Genomic DNA, 18,626 nt, shown 5'->3' on the forward strand with positions numbered 1-18,626 from the left:
TTCTTGTAGAGCAGGATGCAGCAGAGTTTTAGTTCTCCACCCTACTTAAACCAAGAGGGATCCCAGCTTGTGGCTTGCACTGAGTCAGTAGAGTACATGAAGGAAAAAAATACCCTTCTGGAGAGTCCCAGCCCACCGAGCGCATCAGAGATCAGTCAGCATAAGACAGTCCAACACAAATGGCTGTTGAGGTTCTCCAGGCTATCAATACTATTCAGCTAGACACCAGCAGCAGGTACAGTTCACACCTTCTAAAGTTTCCTAAGAAACATCACCACAAAGAGGACAATTATTTTACTCAGCACTGTTTAAATAATATAAGATCATACTCAGTCTCCAAATACCATCTATAATGAACTCCAGGTCCTTTGAGACCCTTAAGCTAGACTCCTATAGACAGATCAGTACATGACATACACATGTTCCTTGACATTCTTGTGACTGCCTCTCACACCACCTACACTGTGCTCTGCAACCAGCAATTAATGCATTTATATTCCACACTCATGCACCTGAACAAAGCCCTGCCCACGCAAAGGAACAGATGGGACAAAAAGTAGTAAAGTATTCCCTATAGACAGGTAACACCCAGCCAGTGTGCTGCACCCCTGTGCCACTCTGCAAAAGAGCATCTCACACACGTCTCACTGAAACATAACACATTTAGTTACTCAAGTGCCCCTCTACCCACTCCACCTCAGATAGCTTTTACATACTAGTATTGGAGGCAGACAAAAAATCAGAGTCTGTCATTTTCTGAATCTCTTGAGCAACAGGCATCCCTTGTATAAAAAAAAAATCTCTAATAAAATACTTCATCTATAGTTTAAGGAAAGTTATAGAGCTGACACTGGGAATTACTGTAGTTTGGTATCTTACAACTTCATTGAAATAACAGAACATAAAGATGATGCTACACCAGAAAACACAACATAGTTTTAGACAGTCATTAGCTCAGCTGCTACCATACTGCTGGGTATTGGCTGGTTGCCTTTAATTCATGACAATTCTGAAAAGTATACGACAACTGCTACCCAATAGCAGTTCTCATCAGACTGGTTTTTGACCAGTCTTCATCAGCATTATGAAGGCTTCAGGTCTGTGGTTACGGTTCAGAAAAGAGGCACTGAGCAATGAAGCAGGTTGCTTTGGCCCCCTTGCAAGCTGAAGTTAAGCAAGTGCACAGGAGCATGAAAAGCTACAGAAAGACAAGACAGAGCTACATGAAAGAGCACTGAAAGAAAAAGAATACTCTAAGTTAAACACTAGGATAATATGTATGTTGGATGTTACTGAGACATTCCCTCACAAGTGTTGGGATCTATGAAACAAATTCCAGCTGGAAAACACTATGTGGACACAAGTCAGTCGATAGCAACAACCAAGAAAATAAGTGTATTTTGTAAGAGAACAGAGAAGGGTAGGAAAAAAAAATGTAACTGCAGAAGCTGACAAACAGATCCATCTGAACAAGGTTACTAATGCACATCAACCCGGAGATGCTGGCACAAAATTACAATGGGTTCAAAAGTTGACAATAAGAATGAACAGAGGGCTAGAAAAAAAAACGGGGTGAAAATGCTCCACAGGCTCCCATCTTTTCTATGAAGTGAAAATACTCCTAATCTGTTTATTTTCTTTTGTAATACCAGAACACATACAAACAAGTAAGCTATGGTATAAGAAACTGCAAATGTAACTTTCAGATAACAGGTTGTTTCCCCTGCAGAAACTGGTCACAGAATTTTGTCAGTCTTACAGAGGAAGAGGATTAAAACAGATGAGGGAATTCAACCAGCAAGATTTTTTACAAAGCTTAAAAAAAAATACAAGCTCATTTTGCAAGGACACAAACCCTCATTCAATTTTCAGCAAGCAGGAACAAACTTCCTAGACCAGTCTGCTACAAGATCTTGCGCATCTCAAACATTTCATATAAAGCTACTGGACGAGCTGGTTTGCTGACCTAACAGTTCAGTAACTGTTGCAGCCTCAGTCACATTAACACATCTGACATTTCTGCAGCCAGTCATGTTTTTTCAAGAAAATGAACTCATCTAAATACACAATACACAGCATGTTGCTAGAGAAGGTAGAAAACATGGTATGGCAAACTTAAAGTATATCTTATTAAAATACGCTCACTTTTATAGGTTAAAGGTGGCCTGCAAATCAATTTGTAAAACTTGTATCAATGTAAACAATACATATTATATTATATGCCCCATTAGCCAGGCTAAGAGAACAGGGTTACCTAGTTTATCCAGCAAATCATTTTTCTTCTTAGGCCTTAAGAACTAAGAAGAAATACTACAAGTGATACCCTTGAAATGGGCCGTGGAGTTGGTTTCCAAATGGTACTTACCTGACCCCTTGTAGGCCGGCTCCAAGCTCCAGCAGGATCCCTGGGTGATGGGATATCACCAGCATGGTGCATGCGTGGGTGTTACAGTGGAGCGGGAGCCGGAGGTCCTAGTGGGGCTGCACTTCACACAACCTAAGGAAAAGAAATAGTAAGCGTTTCGGTTATGTGCTGGATGCTGCTCTCTGCTTAGCCTGGAGAATGAGAGCATTCAGCACAAACACTGAACCAACGTCATCAAATTGATTTGCAGACCACCTTTACATAAGTGACTTTCTGATCATCTTCCACAGACCTCCCTGTCCTTTCAACACACCTTGAGAGAAACACAACGCGGTGAGAAGCTGGCTAGTCCTACTGCTCTTCAGCTGCACCACCCCTACACATGGAGACAGATCTTGCTTCAAATCTTACATCAAACCCCTTTCTCAAGCATCTGCAAGCATCTCACCTCTTCTCTGACACTAAATATTAACGCATCTTGGATCAGAAGTAACACGATGTTTCCAAGTCTATTTTGAAGAGAAAGAGGAGTGTGAAGCCTCATGAAAGAACAGGCTTGGAGAATTCTAGCCCCAAATACTCCTCCCCTTTCAGGAGACTGGGGGAAAATGTGGAGTTTTGGCCTTTTGTGTAAAAGGAGCCAGGTTCGTTTTGGGATGCATCTGAGAGTTAAAGCCACTTAAATGTCAAGAAGCCCAGTAACATTCACATTTCTCCGTTTTCAAGTTCTACTATCAGAGAGCACAACAGGTAAGGTAACACCACAAGAATCTATGAGCCAGAAACTGAGCAGCTGAAAGAGAAAATACATCTGAGCCATCCAGGGCAGATTGAGCGGTTATTTTTGGTTTTTTTTTTTTCCTCCGAAATTACTGTCTATTCAGCTTAAATTCCTAACAGAGTCCAATTCTCATCACCCTCGGCTCCCAGCAAGATTCACTATCTCCCACCACTGTAACAGGACATGAAAATTCACAATCCAAGTCTCAAGATATCCAAGGCACTCTGCAAAAATCACAGAAAGTTGAACGTGTCTTCCCTCATACCTCTAAGGTGAAAACAGGAAAAAATACAGCTTTTCCAATCACTGAAACCATCTCAAATGTGCAGCCTCAATGTTCTATACTTCCCATGCATGGCACTTTTCACAAATATTCTTCAGCTGTACAGTCTGGGCCACGATGGACTCTGTCCCTGCAGACCATGTCCTCTGTCAGGCAAGTGTAAGAAACAACTAAAGCACACTCCAGCTACATTATTCTTCCTACAATGTGTTGTGCAAGTTCTTGTTCAGTGACATTTACAAGTGAAGCATTTAAGGGAAATCAATATTCTGCTCAGTGACTAACCAATATAAAGAAGCCTAAATCAAAAGCTGAGACTTAAAAAGACATTGGTGTCAAAAGTAAGACAACAGTACAAAACCACTTTTTTTTTTTTTTTTAAATCACATCCCTGCTGGGGCACAGAACTTCTACAGTAGGGATTTTTCTTCTTTAAATTTCTGAGATGTGCACTAGCCAGCAAGCAACACAACTCTCTAAAACCACATGTCTGCCAAAACAAGAGGGATATTGCTGTCATATGCGGACCCAGGCCTGGCTGCAGCTTTCACCCAAGCAAACCTGGAGAAATACTACAAATGACTGATCATTTATATTTAAATTTTTCAGTCCTGAAGCAACCTAAGGTGACACTAAGAAACATACAGAAGGCAGGAAATGCCAGTTTCAGTTACTCCAAGACCTTAAAGCTTCAGAACCATTGAAGCAACTGATGTCTACTACAGAAGACAGACATGCAGGTGATCACAGGTGGAAGATCTGCTGGACTCTGAGCAAAGTCCTGTTTAAAGGGGGAAAAGGAAAGCAGGGAACAAAAAAATAATTTGATGGCAGCTACTCATGAAATCAGAGCCTGGAAGCTTGTAGCTCCCCCTATCACCAGAGTCTTTGCATTCTCACACGCTAGCAAACAACCACGGATGATTACCAACACAAACTTGGTTCACTTCTGCCAGTGGAAGGGAGGAGTACTTCTCAGGTGAAAAAACTGTTACACCATTTAAAAAAAAAAAGCATTATAGCACAAAGCACAGAAGGGTGCTGCCTTCAGTTTACCACAGCTTCTCTCATAATGCTCTCAGCATGCCTATAAAGAACAAATGAAGAGACCTGCAAGCACACCCAAATTCAAAGACTAGGCAGCAAAATCCTTCAGGACAACACCTCAAACAAAATCAGTTGGACACACTGAGCAGTCTGCAACTTTAAAATAAAAGTTTAGTGAATGTACACATGAGAAACCTATTCCTGAATATGTTGTATTGATTGAACTCCGGTTTGAAGTGCTTCTTTGCACTTCATTTTTGAACCAGTGAAATAAACTTTGGATCTAACTTCAATTACTTAAAGCTAGCAATGAGATATGCACATAACAGTTTGCCAACAGGGAAGTCTTGCCACTGGACATGACTAGAAAATAAGAAAAGTCTTATAGAAGATACAGTATCTAAAAGGGACAGGAGCAATAAAACATGAATTAGGAAAGAGTTCACATATCTGAGAGAGGGATTATCATACTGATTTAAATACAAGAGATGATTTGATTCTAGAAAACATCTCTTATTTAAATACAAATTACAAACTAATGGTCCTCAGTCATATGCCAGGTTGCATATTATACGTCAACTTTAAACATCTAGGTTAGCATTTAGTACCTAAAGCACACGCTGCAAAAGGTACCATGATTACCAGATGTCCCTCTCCTGTTTGTTTTTCCCATCTGACAGCTCCCTCCCAGCTCTGCTGCACTGTGAGCACAATATCCTGAAACCATGCTGTCTTCCTGTTTGATTTGTAACATAAGCAATGCCATTAAAGACCTCATCTTTTCTGTAACTTCTGTTCTTCTACAACAGAAGCTGCCATGGCTTACTCTTACTACACAAAGCAATTAAGTGAATCAAACAAATCCTACAACAAAAATATGTTTTCAAAACATTGTAGGCAAGCACCTCCCAGAGGGTTTCTTTCTTGCTTGTAAATCAGTTGCTATATTGTCAGCCCAACTTAATGCTTTAGAAAGTCTTCTTAGTAGTTTATTTTATGGCTATACACTGTATAAACGTAGTACAAAAACTTCTGATGGCTTAGCGCGATTTAATGTTTTAAAGTTATTTATTTCAACTGTAAATTCTGGGTGAAAAGACCGTCACTGTAAAACATTCTGCAGTTATACATTGCAGTGAAAAGGCAGCTGTTCCCCTGTTCTTCAGAAACAGAAGAGATACACATTACTCAGCCCAACTAGTGACACACCCCGCAACTACATCACCACTCGGCATACAAGGATCTTCTCCAAGCTGAACATTTTGTGAACTATGCAGCCACACAGAGCCATCCTTCAAGTCATAAGAAACAAGTCTTCTCTCGTCACTTCTCTAAAGAATTTGCCTTAATTTAAAACCAGAAGAACAAAATGCCTTTTAGTGGGCACTCAAGTCTTCTTCATTGACTTTGGGGAAATAAAATGTTTCTCAACTATACTAATTCCATTTATGTATTTTTTAGTTTCAAGTGGAACCAAGTTTGTTCTTCAAAAGGTGGAAGATACTAAAAGACTTAGGATTTTGTTCTGAAATATTTTTTATCCCTACACTTAATAAACAGTGTAATCTAAGAAGGTAAGTGAGGTGGCTGGGCTATCAGAAACTCCTCAAGCTACTGGCAGCAGCATTCTGAACATATGATCACCAGGTTGCCACATTCCTCAGCCACACATCACACAGCATCTTCAGGAAGATAGCAAGCCCTGGTCTGATGCCTTCACGTTGATATCTTCTACCAGAAATGTAGCAGCTTGAGGAGCACATGAGAAGTTTCTGCTTAATCCATTCCTGTCCCACTCATGAGCCACTTCCACACATACAGGAGGAGAACTGTGCAGAGCAACACAGCACACCTCGCTGCACAACACAACAGTTCTTCTAACGGTGCCCTGCATCCTGACCCAGGTTATCGTCTGCTTCCAGTTACATCCGTCCAGCTAGGGCACAGCAGCAAATGATGAGTGTTACTCAACCTGCACTGAGGATAAGCAAGAGCTAGTTTTCATGCTAAACACAAAAAGCAAGAAGTTACAGGAACACCAAAGCAGTTAGGATAGAAGGAACAAGTTAACTAGAGAGTACGGTGAAGAGGGCTGCTCCTACTCTGGTTTTGGAGAATAGGCTCACAAAGAAAGCGTGCAGCACAGCGCCTGGGTCCAGCCCCAAGGCAAGCAGCAGAGGTAGGTGCAAGTCAGAGCAGCACCTGCTTCCCATCAAGATGAGCAAGCAGGAAACAAGAGCACTGAACAAAAATGTATGAGGACCAGTGTGACAGCTAAGAGTGCCAGGGTGGGGTTCTGTGCAGGAGTCCTCTCTAGCAGATGTAAAATCATCCTTTCTGCAAGAAGCAGAACACAGATGCACCTCCATGGCTACATTTCCCAATGGAAAACAAGTTTAGAAGCCAGAAGGATAAAAACATTCACATTATTTTGGAAGTTATCCACTTTTTTAGCAACAACGTACCGAGTCCAAACATACAATATTATCCCTCCAAAAGCAACTTGGATAATTGTCACAGTCTAAACATTAAGATTTACAAAGCCTGAAAAACCTTATACAAGACAGTTTCAATTTACTGAAGAGTTCTAATTCACAGAGATAGCAAGGATTCTTCAGATCATGAACTAAATACAAAGAAAAATTAAAACCATTTCTTATAGGTATAAACTAAACAAAATTTTAATTTCTTAGAAAGATAGTAAAAACAACACATAGAGTAACAAAAAAAAAAAAAAAATAGCACTTTCAGTATATCCTTAATATTGTCAGTTTGCAAAAGCCTAATGAACCCAAAACCTAACACAGCTACTCTTAAACCCAACCAAGTCCTTGAAGTGACAATTTTTAAAGTTTCCTCCAGCACCACTACATGCTCACAGCCTGCTCACCTCAGGATCTACAAGCAAGTAACACCAAAAGGGTAAAAATTCCAAAGGAATCACTGAAACCTGCAGTTCAAAAATCCCAGTTGAAGATCCACCCTGACTGCTCACCTCTGGTAGCAATCAACACAAAACTGATGTACTCCCTCCTTCCACACCCACTTCAGCAGATAAAAGACCTTAACAGATGGAAGAGAGTGAAATTTAAGAACCTTCAAGCTACTAATATAATTTCTTGAACTATTTAATTAAATCTTAGAACACTTAAGAGTGAACTTTTTATAACCAGAGATGGTGAGCAGATTGTCCATGATAAAGTAATTATGCATTTGCCTTTAAGTAAGAAGTCTTGCTCTTTGTGAACAAGCGTTTCTTTCTTGGGTTTTAGAGACAAGACTCTCCTTCAATAGAATAATGCCGGTTTTTAGCTGTAGGTTAGAATATTACTTTACAGATTTTTCCTGGCATCACCACCCACTAAAGGGAGTTCCCATGAGCAACTTTTTCCTAGTTCTTGCCCTGGTGCCTGGATGGTTTCTCTTGCCTCACAGTGCTGAAAAACAGAGGATGTACATGGAAAAAGAGGATTAGCAAAAACTTCCTCCTGCTGTGTCTTCTCTATCCTTCAAGGGTTATTTTTAACCCAGATCAGCTCACTCACTGTGACTATGACTCACAGCATCACCTCATTTATAGTTGTGCTTGCACATAAAAGGAAGTGGTGACTGCAAAGGAAAATACTCATGGAGCTGCAGTTCAGCCAGTGTTTCTCCCCACCCCAAAGCAGAGCCAATTCATAGTTCTCTTCTGCGGAGAGGTATGCAAGATCTTATGCTTGTAGGAAAGTGAGGTTGTTTTGTAATTATCATTGTAATATCACACTTGTGGGTTTTCTAGTGTTTCCCTAGCTCTGGAGACAGACTCAGTTACAATCTAACACTTTACAAGGGATTTCACACAAGCCAAACATCTTTCCTGGGCACCCTAACCGGCCACCACTTCAGCAGCAACTGAAGAAAACAATGTAAGAACTTTCAGAAAAAGCTCAGGCATCACATCTCAGCAATGAGGGCATGACAGAACAGCACCAAGCAGTATGTCACAGCATCCCACCAGGGAAAAGTACACAATGCCCCAGAGGGTATTAGTGCAGGGCTTCCCAATGGCACAACTACTCTGTAGAAGCAATATCCTTGCACTAGAACATTCTCACATGAGGAAGACTGGACTTGTGATGAAGGGCTGGACTTGATCCCAACAAGCCTCAGGTCCAGCTGCAAGCCTCAAAGTCCACTTTGCACTTTATGTGCAATATTTATAATTTTACAGCCACAAAAACAGAACACCAGTGTTGTTCTCCTCACCAGATGTCACAGCTGACTGCAGGCATCTCATCCACCACGTGCACATAAGATGTCAAGCACAATCAAATCCTCCGTTTTGCTGAAGTCACCCACAACCACAGTTAAGACATAAACAGCATAAGCACCAGTCAAGAGTCTGTGGAAAACCTCCAGCCACAGTTAGCTGGGTGCTGTAACGAACAACTGCCAGGCATTAGGAGAGGCAGAGTACAACAGCTTACACCTTCATGCTATCCTAGTAGCAGCTCCATGGATTTGGGCTGATCCAGAGTGCAAGAAACAGTAAGTTTGAGCTTGCCTAAAAACTCCAGTGAAAGTGTAACTGTAATCCAGACACAGATCATCATCTCTGAAACAGGCTTGCAGAGTTCCAAACTGCAGAACATAGACCAGACAAAAAGTTCATAAATACCCAGAGCCATGACTTCCTTTGTGTTAGGAAAATACCTACTGAAAACTTCACATGCTGATCTGCTGCTAAGAAGTACTGCCTTAATGCTAAGTCACACAGAAGTTCTATAGGAAGGCTTAGCTCTGGAGAGAGAAAAATTTAAAAACACACACACAAACAAACAAAAACACAGGTTTTATATCTTGAAACCAAAGTGAATGTTTTGCAGCATTCGTCACATCATGGCATCTTCCCACTTTACTCACACAAAGATGTCGTCTTTTGGCATGATATGATTTAAACCTTCATCCATTTGGAAAATTTTGTGGAATCGATGGTTATACACGTCTGTCACCACCATCTAGAACAGCAAGTGATATTTGCAAAGACATTATAATAAAAGCTTACATAAATTTAGGCAAACTAAATTTAAATTCAAGCAACAGGTTATTCCTATTCTTAATCACAATTTTCAGCACACCAACATCAGCACTGTTTTCTATAGCAGCACCCAGTAGCTAATTAGCTGCATTTGTTAAGATGGATCAGAAAAACAAAGCAAATAATGGATGGATTTCACAGAGGTACTGAGAAGATGCAAATCCAACACCTACAAGTCAGCCAGGTGGAAACAACAGCACAGATATCAACATCCAAGTGTCAACAGGGTAAGATTTCAGGCATGGACCACTCTCATCTATAATTAACTGAAATAAATTGAAGTGCTAAACTGGTATCCTGAAAATACCCCACCAACTACAAAAAACACTGCCTCTGGGAAAGCTCACTTGATCCCCTTGTTACTAAAAGGATGTCCAAGAAGAGGTGGACCCAAAACAGACATTGAACATCTCTCAGTCCTAAGAAACTACACTATCAGAAATGCTGAGGGTGAGCTTTCTGTCTCTTCTCTTAAACCCCTCTACTGCAATAGAAGTGTCAGAATAAACACAGATTGTTTCACACATCTTTTTATTTTACAGTGAGAGCATTCAAACTTGTTAGGGTTTTTTCACTATTTCATTAAGTTCAGCTTATCACCCATCTAAAGCTAAGCCACTGAAATGCTTCAACGAGAACAAACATTATCAAAATCACTGTGCTGCATTTATCCTTACATTTCCTGCAGGAACACCAGAGAGTTTCGAGAGCGATTCGCAGAGATCCGAGATGGCCCCCATCATCGGCACCACAACCCGGTACTGGAAACAAAGACAACATCCTGCTTACGCCAGGCAAAACAAACCCATGCAAGGCAGAGCGCAAGGAAACGAAAACAAAACCTGAATTTAGAGGAGTTCTGCTGGAGTTAAGATCACTGCTGCACACTGATGTCTTCTGGATCTCAGCTCTACCTTACAAAGCAGAGATTTGGAGGGGACGAGCCTTAAACAGCTCATCTTTTGCTTTGGTCAGTCTCAGCAGAAGAAAACCACAAAATCTGCCCCTTCAAACAAATCAACCCTCCTGAGGGGATCAGACCACTTCAGCCTTTGCATACAGAGCACAAGTTTTTAGCACCTGAAGTTTTAATCCACAGCACATTCATACGTTGCCAGTCAGCACCTCCAAAACTGCTCTGCTTGTTCCTTTATCAAGTGCCCAGCTGCCATCAGGGCATCTAGTCACTCTGCCTGGGCCTCTCAGATCTTGTGTTTTGATGCACATGGCAAGCACAAGGCCCACCCTTAGGCCCATTTGAAAAGAAAGAAAAAAATAATCAGTCAACCTTAGAAACAAATAGGCTTTAAAAGCAATCAAGTAATTTTTCTTTCTTTTTCCCCCCAAGAGCAATTCTTTTTCACTTTCTTTGAAATTCAGAGGCCTTTCTCATTTAGCTAACTTCCACCTTTATATTCTCCAAAGTCACTTGATTTCCATGTTCAACTCCCAGTTTTTACATTATAAAACCCATCCTACCTTACTCAAAAGGTGGACATCAGTGTCCTTTAGATTACCCGAAAAGTCTCAACTTTAAAACCTAAGAGAAAGACTCAAACGACTTAAAGAAAATTGTCTTCAATATGCCTCACCTGGACAGGTCTATACTGTGGGTCTGCATATACCAGGGTAACTTCCATGGCACGATCTCTCCTCAAGGGCAGTGGAAGGGTTAAGTAACAGAAGGGATCAAAGGTCACAGAAATTTTAGAGCATTCAGGACAAACAAGGGTAGATTTGAAAAGACCATGAAAAATATCTACGATGATGGAATCATTCCTCAGCCTGTGATTCTCCCAGGCCTCTTTTGCCACCTCCTACAAAAAGAAAAAAAATATATTAGAAGTTTTCTCAAAAACATTTCCATAGCATGGCCAGCACAGGAATCAAATAAAAATCAGAAAATTGATACTGACAGGTACGTTTCACAGAAAGGAGGGTCTACCAGCGTGTCCAGCATAACCCACCGGGATTTCGTCTCAGTGAAGCTCAGTCCTTTTGTCAAGTCAAATGTAATACATCTATGTTAGCCAAATCATTTGGTCAAGTGGTCTTTGGTGCACACAATGCCAGAAGTATAAACAGAGCCGGGGGGGGGGATAGTGGCAGGTTATACACTGCTCTTCAGGACAGCAAGCTGCTAATAAGATACCTTCTGCTCTCCCCTATGAGGAGTGGACTGCTGCCCTCTGCTTTTGAAAGACAACTGCAGTTACAGCTCCCAAGAAACAAGGAGAGAATTTTTATTTCTTGGAAAATGATGGTACATGGAAGTATAACAGGAAACAAATCACAATCCCTTGAAGACTTTCACAGTACAATTTAGAAACTCCTTACCTAAGGGCATCTGCTAACTGCCATTTGCCTATTCAATGCTATCAGAGGCTCTGCTAAGCATGGGACTTGCAGTTTATGGTACAATACCATGTAATTTTTTTATATATCTATCTACCTACATCAAGTGAAATAAGTTCCATAGATACACACACACTGCAACGCCACTGGCACTAACCAGGACACTGAGATGGGAATACAACAGTAAGCTCCAAGAACTTCCCTGACATGGATGCAAGGCAGAAACACACATGCATCCTCTGTGTCAGAGAAGTACTAAATAAAATGAAGGCATGCTGGGCATCCTTTCCATCCCACAATTATCAGCATTTCTTGAAGGAAAAAAAAGATCAAATACACTACTCCTTGTAACATTATCACAAGCACTGTATTATGCAAGAAAAGGCAAAAGACATGAAAATATTGCCTATTAAGAGGAAAAACAATCATACACGTAGACTTCCTAGAAATAATTATTGCATCTGGCTTTTAGAGGCTCCTAAATCATTCTTCCACCTAATATATTTACTCTGCATATAATAGTATGTTGCAGCTGTTTGTAGTATCACAAGAAGTAAAAGCCTGATCAGGAGAGTGAGAGTTCACTTAAGGGAAGACATTTCACTACCACGTATCTCCTTTTAACGTGAGCCCGCTGTTTGCCAGCTTCAGAGGAACAAACAAGTGTCTGCAAGGGGTTCACATATTGTTCTTGACCAGGAAACAGAACAGAGGAAAGGTAGGAAAAAAACAAACAGAAGAGACTTTTCTGGCCTCTGTCATGAAAAAGGTGTAAAAGAAATACTTTTCTCCATTTAGGCAGAGCAGGTAACTGAAGCCCAAGCATGTTTAAATTTAAATTTAAATATAAATATGAAGTAGCTTTAATATCAGTGTACCCATTTGCATGGCATAAGAAAAGAGAAAAATCAAGTGAAGCCTCTTAAGGAGATGCAGGTAGTTCACCAAACAAGAAATTCATCAAGATCCACAGTTGGCAGTACCAAGTCATTTATACCTTGGTTTTCTCCTTGTCTTGACCAGTGCTTTCATGCACCCTGCTCAGCCTGGTCTCAAATGTAGCTCATGGATCACATGAAGAGGCACACGTGAGAAGTCCAGCCTAAAAAGCTCATTTAATTTGACACTGCTGTCTACCAGTAGGATGCTGGAATGGCTGCTTACAACCCCATGTTCAGACCCTTATTTGAGGGGCACCCATGTGGGTGAATGCTCCCAGTCCACACACAAGCATGATTGGCCTGCACAATAAGCCGTCTCCTCAAACTGATACTAAAAGCCTGCTGCTAAATCTACCTGGAGGAAGAAGGTGGGTCTGAGCAGTCAGGAGGGAAGGTTACGGTAGTAACTACAGCCTAATTTTGGGTAGCTGTTAGGTCACAAGACCACCTCCCCTCCTCTCCAATGCAGAACCCCATCAGCACTGTACCATAAGCACATCTTCCTACATGCCAGCAGAACAGACATTCTGCTGTACAGCAGAGCCACACCAAAGTGCCATGAGGTGTCATGAAGAGTCAGCTGGGCCATAAAGCACAACAGGGTTCTCCCCTCCCAGGTACACTGCTGTGTAGGGAGGGTGTTTGTGGGGTCTGTGCGCAGGAAGGCCAGGAAGTGTCACAGAACCCCATTAAACACGCTGGGAAGCACTATCTGCCCTACCCTCAAGTAAATGGCACCATACCGAATCAGGTCTGCCGTTGGCATCCTTCAGCTCCAAGTAGGGCTTCTTCTTCACTCTGTTCAAATCCTCATGCAAGCCATCTAGAAGAAAAGCCAAGAGCTCCTGCGAATCTTGCTGCTGGTATCCCGAAAACTGAGGAGCAAATCGGCCAACCTGCGTCTGAAACGAAGGCAGGAGTCAGAGGGGGTGAGCACTACCCACCTGTAAAAGCCAGGAATAAAGCCACCCATGTCCTGCCTGTCGCAGAGATTGGCTCCGTGCCACCTGAAGTTAGCAGGAAGCCACAGTGAACTGGATGCTAATACAGTAAAGGTGCCAGAATAATTTTCCCAGCTATTTTTTGTGGGGTTTTGTTTGGTTTGGGTTTTTTTTCCTCCCTTTAGTATTAAGAGGAAAGAATGTAACTAGCATTACGATGCTAGAGTTCTCAGTTATCAACATTAATTTAGGAACCTGCAAACAAGCAGTACACAATCTACCTGCCTGATGGTTTTTGTACTTTAATTTCTCTTTCAGAAACCTACAGTTCCCACAGTGCAGACTTGCTACAAAGAAGCATCTTGTACCAGGTGGACTGCAAGATTGAAAATGCTTGCAGAAGATACTTAGGACTTAAGACTAGCAAAACTAGCTTAAAACTAAGATCAAAATCCTCACCAGAGATCTCCAGCTATTCTAAACATTGTGATATGAAGTAAAGGAATGCAACAGCCCGAGTTAGAGTCAGAAACAGCACGCTCATCTACAGCCTCCTATTTCATAAGTGCTTCACAAAACTGCCATTTAGTGTTCCTGCTTTAAAAAAAAACACCAAAAAAACCATCCACACAGTAAGAAAGGGGTCCCACAGGAAAACCAACAACTAGCTGAAGGAGTGGCCAAGTGGTCAGTCCTAGTAACCATTACTAGTTTTCCCACAAACACAAGGAGTCCAACAGACCTGCAGAATTACACTTAGTACATTTTAACCAATTAAGATGACAACTGCAAGGGCCCAAACCTAAGGGCTGTTCATATTTTAGACATAGTTAACACCGTCACTAAATCAGGAACAACTGTTTGAAAAATCACAAGTGATATTGTACTAGGAAATAGAGAAATTCCTATTGCAGTCTTAAACAAGAACAGCCCACATTAAGACACTTTTATTGATGTCCACCACATTTACATATTCCCTCTGAACAGAAGTTTACAGAACAGCTTTAACAGTGGTGGATGATGTGCCAGCAGCTCCAAGTCACAGAAATTAAACATCTTGCTGTTTCAGAACTACTTATGTCTTTACAGAAGACAGATTACCAAAAGTCTGTGAGACTTTTGGTCTAGGTCCCAAAAGCCTCAACTTCAAGACTATACCATGCAAAACCTAAACAGCAACAGGATACACATTTACATTAATAAAGTTGCTGCTTATTTTATCCATTTCAGATGTTATTCTCCCTCAGCATACCTAGACTGCAATACAGAAGCAAACTCTTGGTGTTTCTTGGGGGCTTTAATTACATTGTTCCACAATGCAGCATCTTTATGTTATATTTAAAATAGAAAACAAGTTAAAATTTCTCAAGGGATTACAATATAACTGCTACATTGCAGTACTTCAGCTGAAAGTAGCTCCTTACCCTCAACTACTAGGAGCATTACATCAATGAGCAACACTACAGACAAGAGGAAGCATTTTGCTCTCCACTTTGATTTCATTTTTTAAATTCATACCTCGCACACCTTTTCTCACCAGTTACAGTTCACAGCTGGCAATTCACATGACCTTGCCTAGTTTTGTAGCAAAGATCATTCTGATACACATCTAAACAGCTCTCAGGCTGGAAGGTCATTTACTAAGGTGTCTAAGGTTATACTCACCGCCAAGTTCCTCCCTGTACCCTGAAAAGCATTTATGTAAAACATGAAACAACACTGAAGTAACTCTGTCATAGCTGCTTTCATAACATCAAAACATGCAGAAGGCAAATTAGCTTTCACTGCTTTTTCTGTCAAAGAACTGTTACAAGAACACAGAGTAGAGTACGTACTTTAAACATACGCGGGGCCACGTAAGACTGTCTCCCAGACCACATCTGTTTAATGAGCTCTGCATAGGCTTCTGCAATTTCTCCTCTCATCCCCAGTGGATTGTTCTGATTTATTTCAGCTTCATATTTATCTTCCAGGAAATAGTCAGTCAGAGGAGGGGTATTGCTCAGACACTGAAAAAGCATTAAGAAAATGAATTTACTGAACAGGACAATAAATCTGTGTCACAATAAAATAAATCCAGTTTCCACATCAGACCATATACTGTTACTGAGGTGGTAGGGTAGGCTACCTTACTGAGGTTCTGCACAGAACAGGTCAGGAAGGTTTTTAGAGACATCGCCTTAATGATCTCAAGTCTACATCCCGTAACCACTCTCTGAACTTGAAATCGTAATGTAAGCAACACCGAGAATAAGGTAGGTCCTTGTTCATCCTTGAGGTGAAACAAGCTAAACTTTGTCCTACAAAGAACCACAAGCCATTAAAAAATCCCCATCAAAAAGCCAGCACAGTTTAAAGTCAGGAAGGGTTATTACTCCAAATCTACTCTCCTATTGACATACTAATTATCAGTGTATGATGGTAATGATTTAATACATCCTGGGGAATCAAAGTCAACCTCAGGACACAAGTAAAAACTAGCACAGGAAGTAGTCTCCCTAAGAAATAAAAGGCTCAAAGCTTATAGCAACACTCAGATAAATATGGCAAGACTTACATATGGGAACAAAAAGAGAGCCAAGTTTGAGATTATGATCAAAACTACTAGGACAACAAGGCATTGTAATATCAACAAAATATGAAACTGAGCTCTACTTGAATGCCTGAAATTTCAGGACCCATAGCAGATGTCTGCACAGTGCTTCACCAACTGGGTGGAGGTGCACAGATCTCCCAGGCAGGTTACAGATGGCAGTCTGGAGAGTCAGGGAAGTGCAGCCCTGCCCTTTAGCCAATGCCACTTTCAATGGCTGGAGGCATACCTTGTGGAACTTATTTCCTACCAGATTTCCCCAGTTCCAGTGCCTAGATGTTAGTGTCTTTCTCTGGGCAAATGATATTAAAGTCCTTTAAAGCTACTATTGTTTGACACCAGCCTCTCACTGGAAGACTTGCTGACAAAAATCTACGAACTTCCAAAAATTAAGGCAGAAATTTGCTTTTGAAAGACAGATGTCAAGGAAATTAAAGCCTAATCGTAAACACATGAAAGAAAGTAATTGATCCTTAGCATGACTAGTTTGCATGCAAAATTAAGATTGAAGTATGTTTGGTTTAAATTAATTTGACAATAAAAAAAAATTTAAAGTTGTCTATTAGCTAAAAAAATTCAAGAAAACAATGCAGTTTATGGTTATCAAATCCATATCAAATTGGTATTTTCATATCAAATATGAAAATAAAATCACATCAAACAAAAAAGTGAGGCAGTCCAAGTTTACTGTATATCCTGAATGCCACACACATAATGCCTTATAGTTATTTTAAGATCTGTTTTAGCTTTCAGAGTTACCAGAGCAACAGAAGTCAGTACATAGCACTTGTACCACACTAGAAGTCTGCCCACTGCTTAAATCAAAGCTCACACAGGTTGTATTTTAAGTTCTTGGTGAACAACTATCCCTAACAAGTTTCTGCATTTTTTTTTTTAAATGAACATAACAAATCCAAGAGATAAAGTTAAATAAATGCACCAGTAATTATTAGCTTTGCTTAACTGTTGTAAGCTAACACCTCACACAATGACCCTGAACTCTTCCTGTGGCTACTCTATTTTTCAAGGATCTTTAAACACAGACCCCAGAACTACATGCAGTGACCTGCTCATGTTGCTTATGCAGCCCACACAAATCAAGATGTTCTCCATGTCAGCCCACTTCTGTCAGAGCACAGCACCAGCACTTCGTTAGTTAGGCATCTGGTCAGTATGACTTCTCCCACAGCCTTTTCAGAAGCCATGTATTTCAGATCCTGTCCTCGACACTGTATTATCTTTTATAATACTAACATGCAAAGCATAAGCCAAACTAAAGATGAAGGTTTTTTAGGTTTTGTTTAGGGTTTTGGTTTGGGATTTGTTGGATTTTCTGTTTGTTTTGGGTTTTTTTGTTTGTTTTTTTTCTCTTCATTCCAGGTGTGGTCTCCTCATTGAATTACATTAAAACATTGCTTTCTTGCCACAGGTTTTAATCCAGAATCTCTGCTCTTTTGTTTAATTCTAAATATGGTTCTTTCCAACTCTTACCTGTAATGCAGAATTCATAAAGCAAGTATTTCCAAGGTTACTGAGTCCACAGAGTCCAGGCTGTGACAAGGAAGCACTGTCCCTGCAGTTGTAAGAGTTACAGACAAATCCAGAACCTCTGGAAGAAAGACAACACAGTGAACTCCACAATGAGTTATCAAGTCTCAACACTGTTTAAGAGTCATATCAAATAGGAGCTCAAAAACTGTTTAATGAAATTGTTTAACCCGCCTACATTTTTCTGCTGCTTCAGAGTGGCTAATATTGAACACCAGGAATGTGAAGTATACGTGCTAACTTTGGAAACATTAATCATTACACAGTCTATTATTAACTTATGGCTCATAACACATTAATTTCCTCTGTCTCTAAGCACACAGCACACTATCCTAACACAGCAATAATGTTACATGACACATTGTAAGAGCTAATGAAATTATGATCTCTTCCTGGAAAGCCTACACCTTGGCAGATGGAGAAAAGAATATAATCCCTTCCCTCCTACCCCCAATCCCCTCAAAATCAGGCAATGCCCTAGTAGTTAGTAAGCTCTGGAACATGCACTATCTTTGCAAGTGGGCAAGGAATAGCAGAATGTAACTGTTTCAAAAGCAAAGTTTGGTAAATAGGTACACAAGAGTAGCAGAACTCCTCATAGAGCACCATCACACTCCTTTTCCATACAGGCAAGGATGCACAGGAGTATTTACTCACATGAAGGACAAAAACAAGAAGAACATTCCTGACCT

At 40.7% G+C, this 18,626-nt stretch overlaps 1 protein-coding gene across 1 annotated transcript in view; it reads right to left on the reverse strand.

Moving 5' to 3' along the window:
• USP4 (ubiquitin specific peptidase 4 (proto-oncogene)) overlaps positions 1-18,626 on the reverse strand; it is a gene marked incomplete at its 5' end in the record, with an annotated part of 38,756 nt that overhangs the window by 6,775 nt on the left and 13,355 nt on the right. Inside the window, 7 exons of the mRNA XM_008936160.1 lie at positions 9,382-9,476; positions 10,234-10,317; positions 11,149-11,373; positions 13,596-13,754; positions 15,629-15,802; positions 17,878-17,995; positions 18,625-18,626. The exon at positions 18,625-18,626 is cut by the window's right edge and continues 169 nt beyond it. Of these exons, the coding sequence (XP_008934408.1) occupies positions 9,382-9,476; positions 10,234-10,317; positions 11,149-11,373; positions 13,596-13,754; positions 15,629-15,802; positions 17,878-17,995; positions 18,625-18,626 (857 nt within the window). The remainder of the gene's footprint in view (positions 1-9,381; positions 9,477-10,233; positions 10,318-11,148; positions 11,374-13,595; positions 13,755-15,628; positions 15,803-17,877; positions 17,996-18,624) is intronic.

Source organism: Merops nubicus, unplaced genomic scaffold, assembly GCF_000691845.1.
Source record: "Merops nubicus isolate BGI_N331 unplaced genomic scaffold, ASM69184v1 scaffold11202, whole genome shotgun sequence".
Classification (NCBI taxonomy): Eukaryota; Metazoa; Chordata; class Aves; order Coraciiformes; family Meropidae; genus Merops; species Merops nubicus.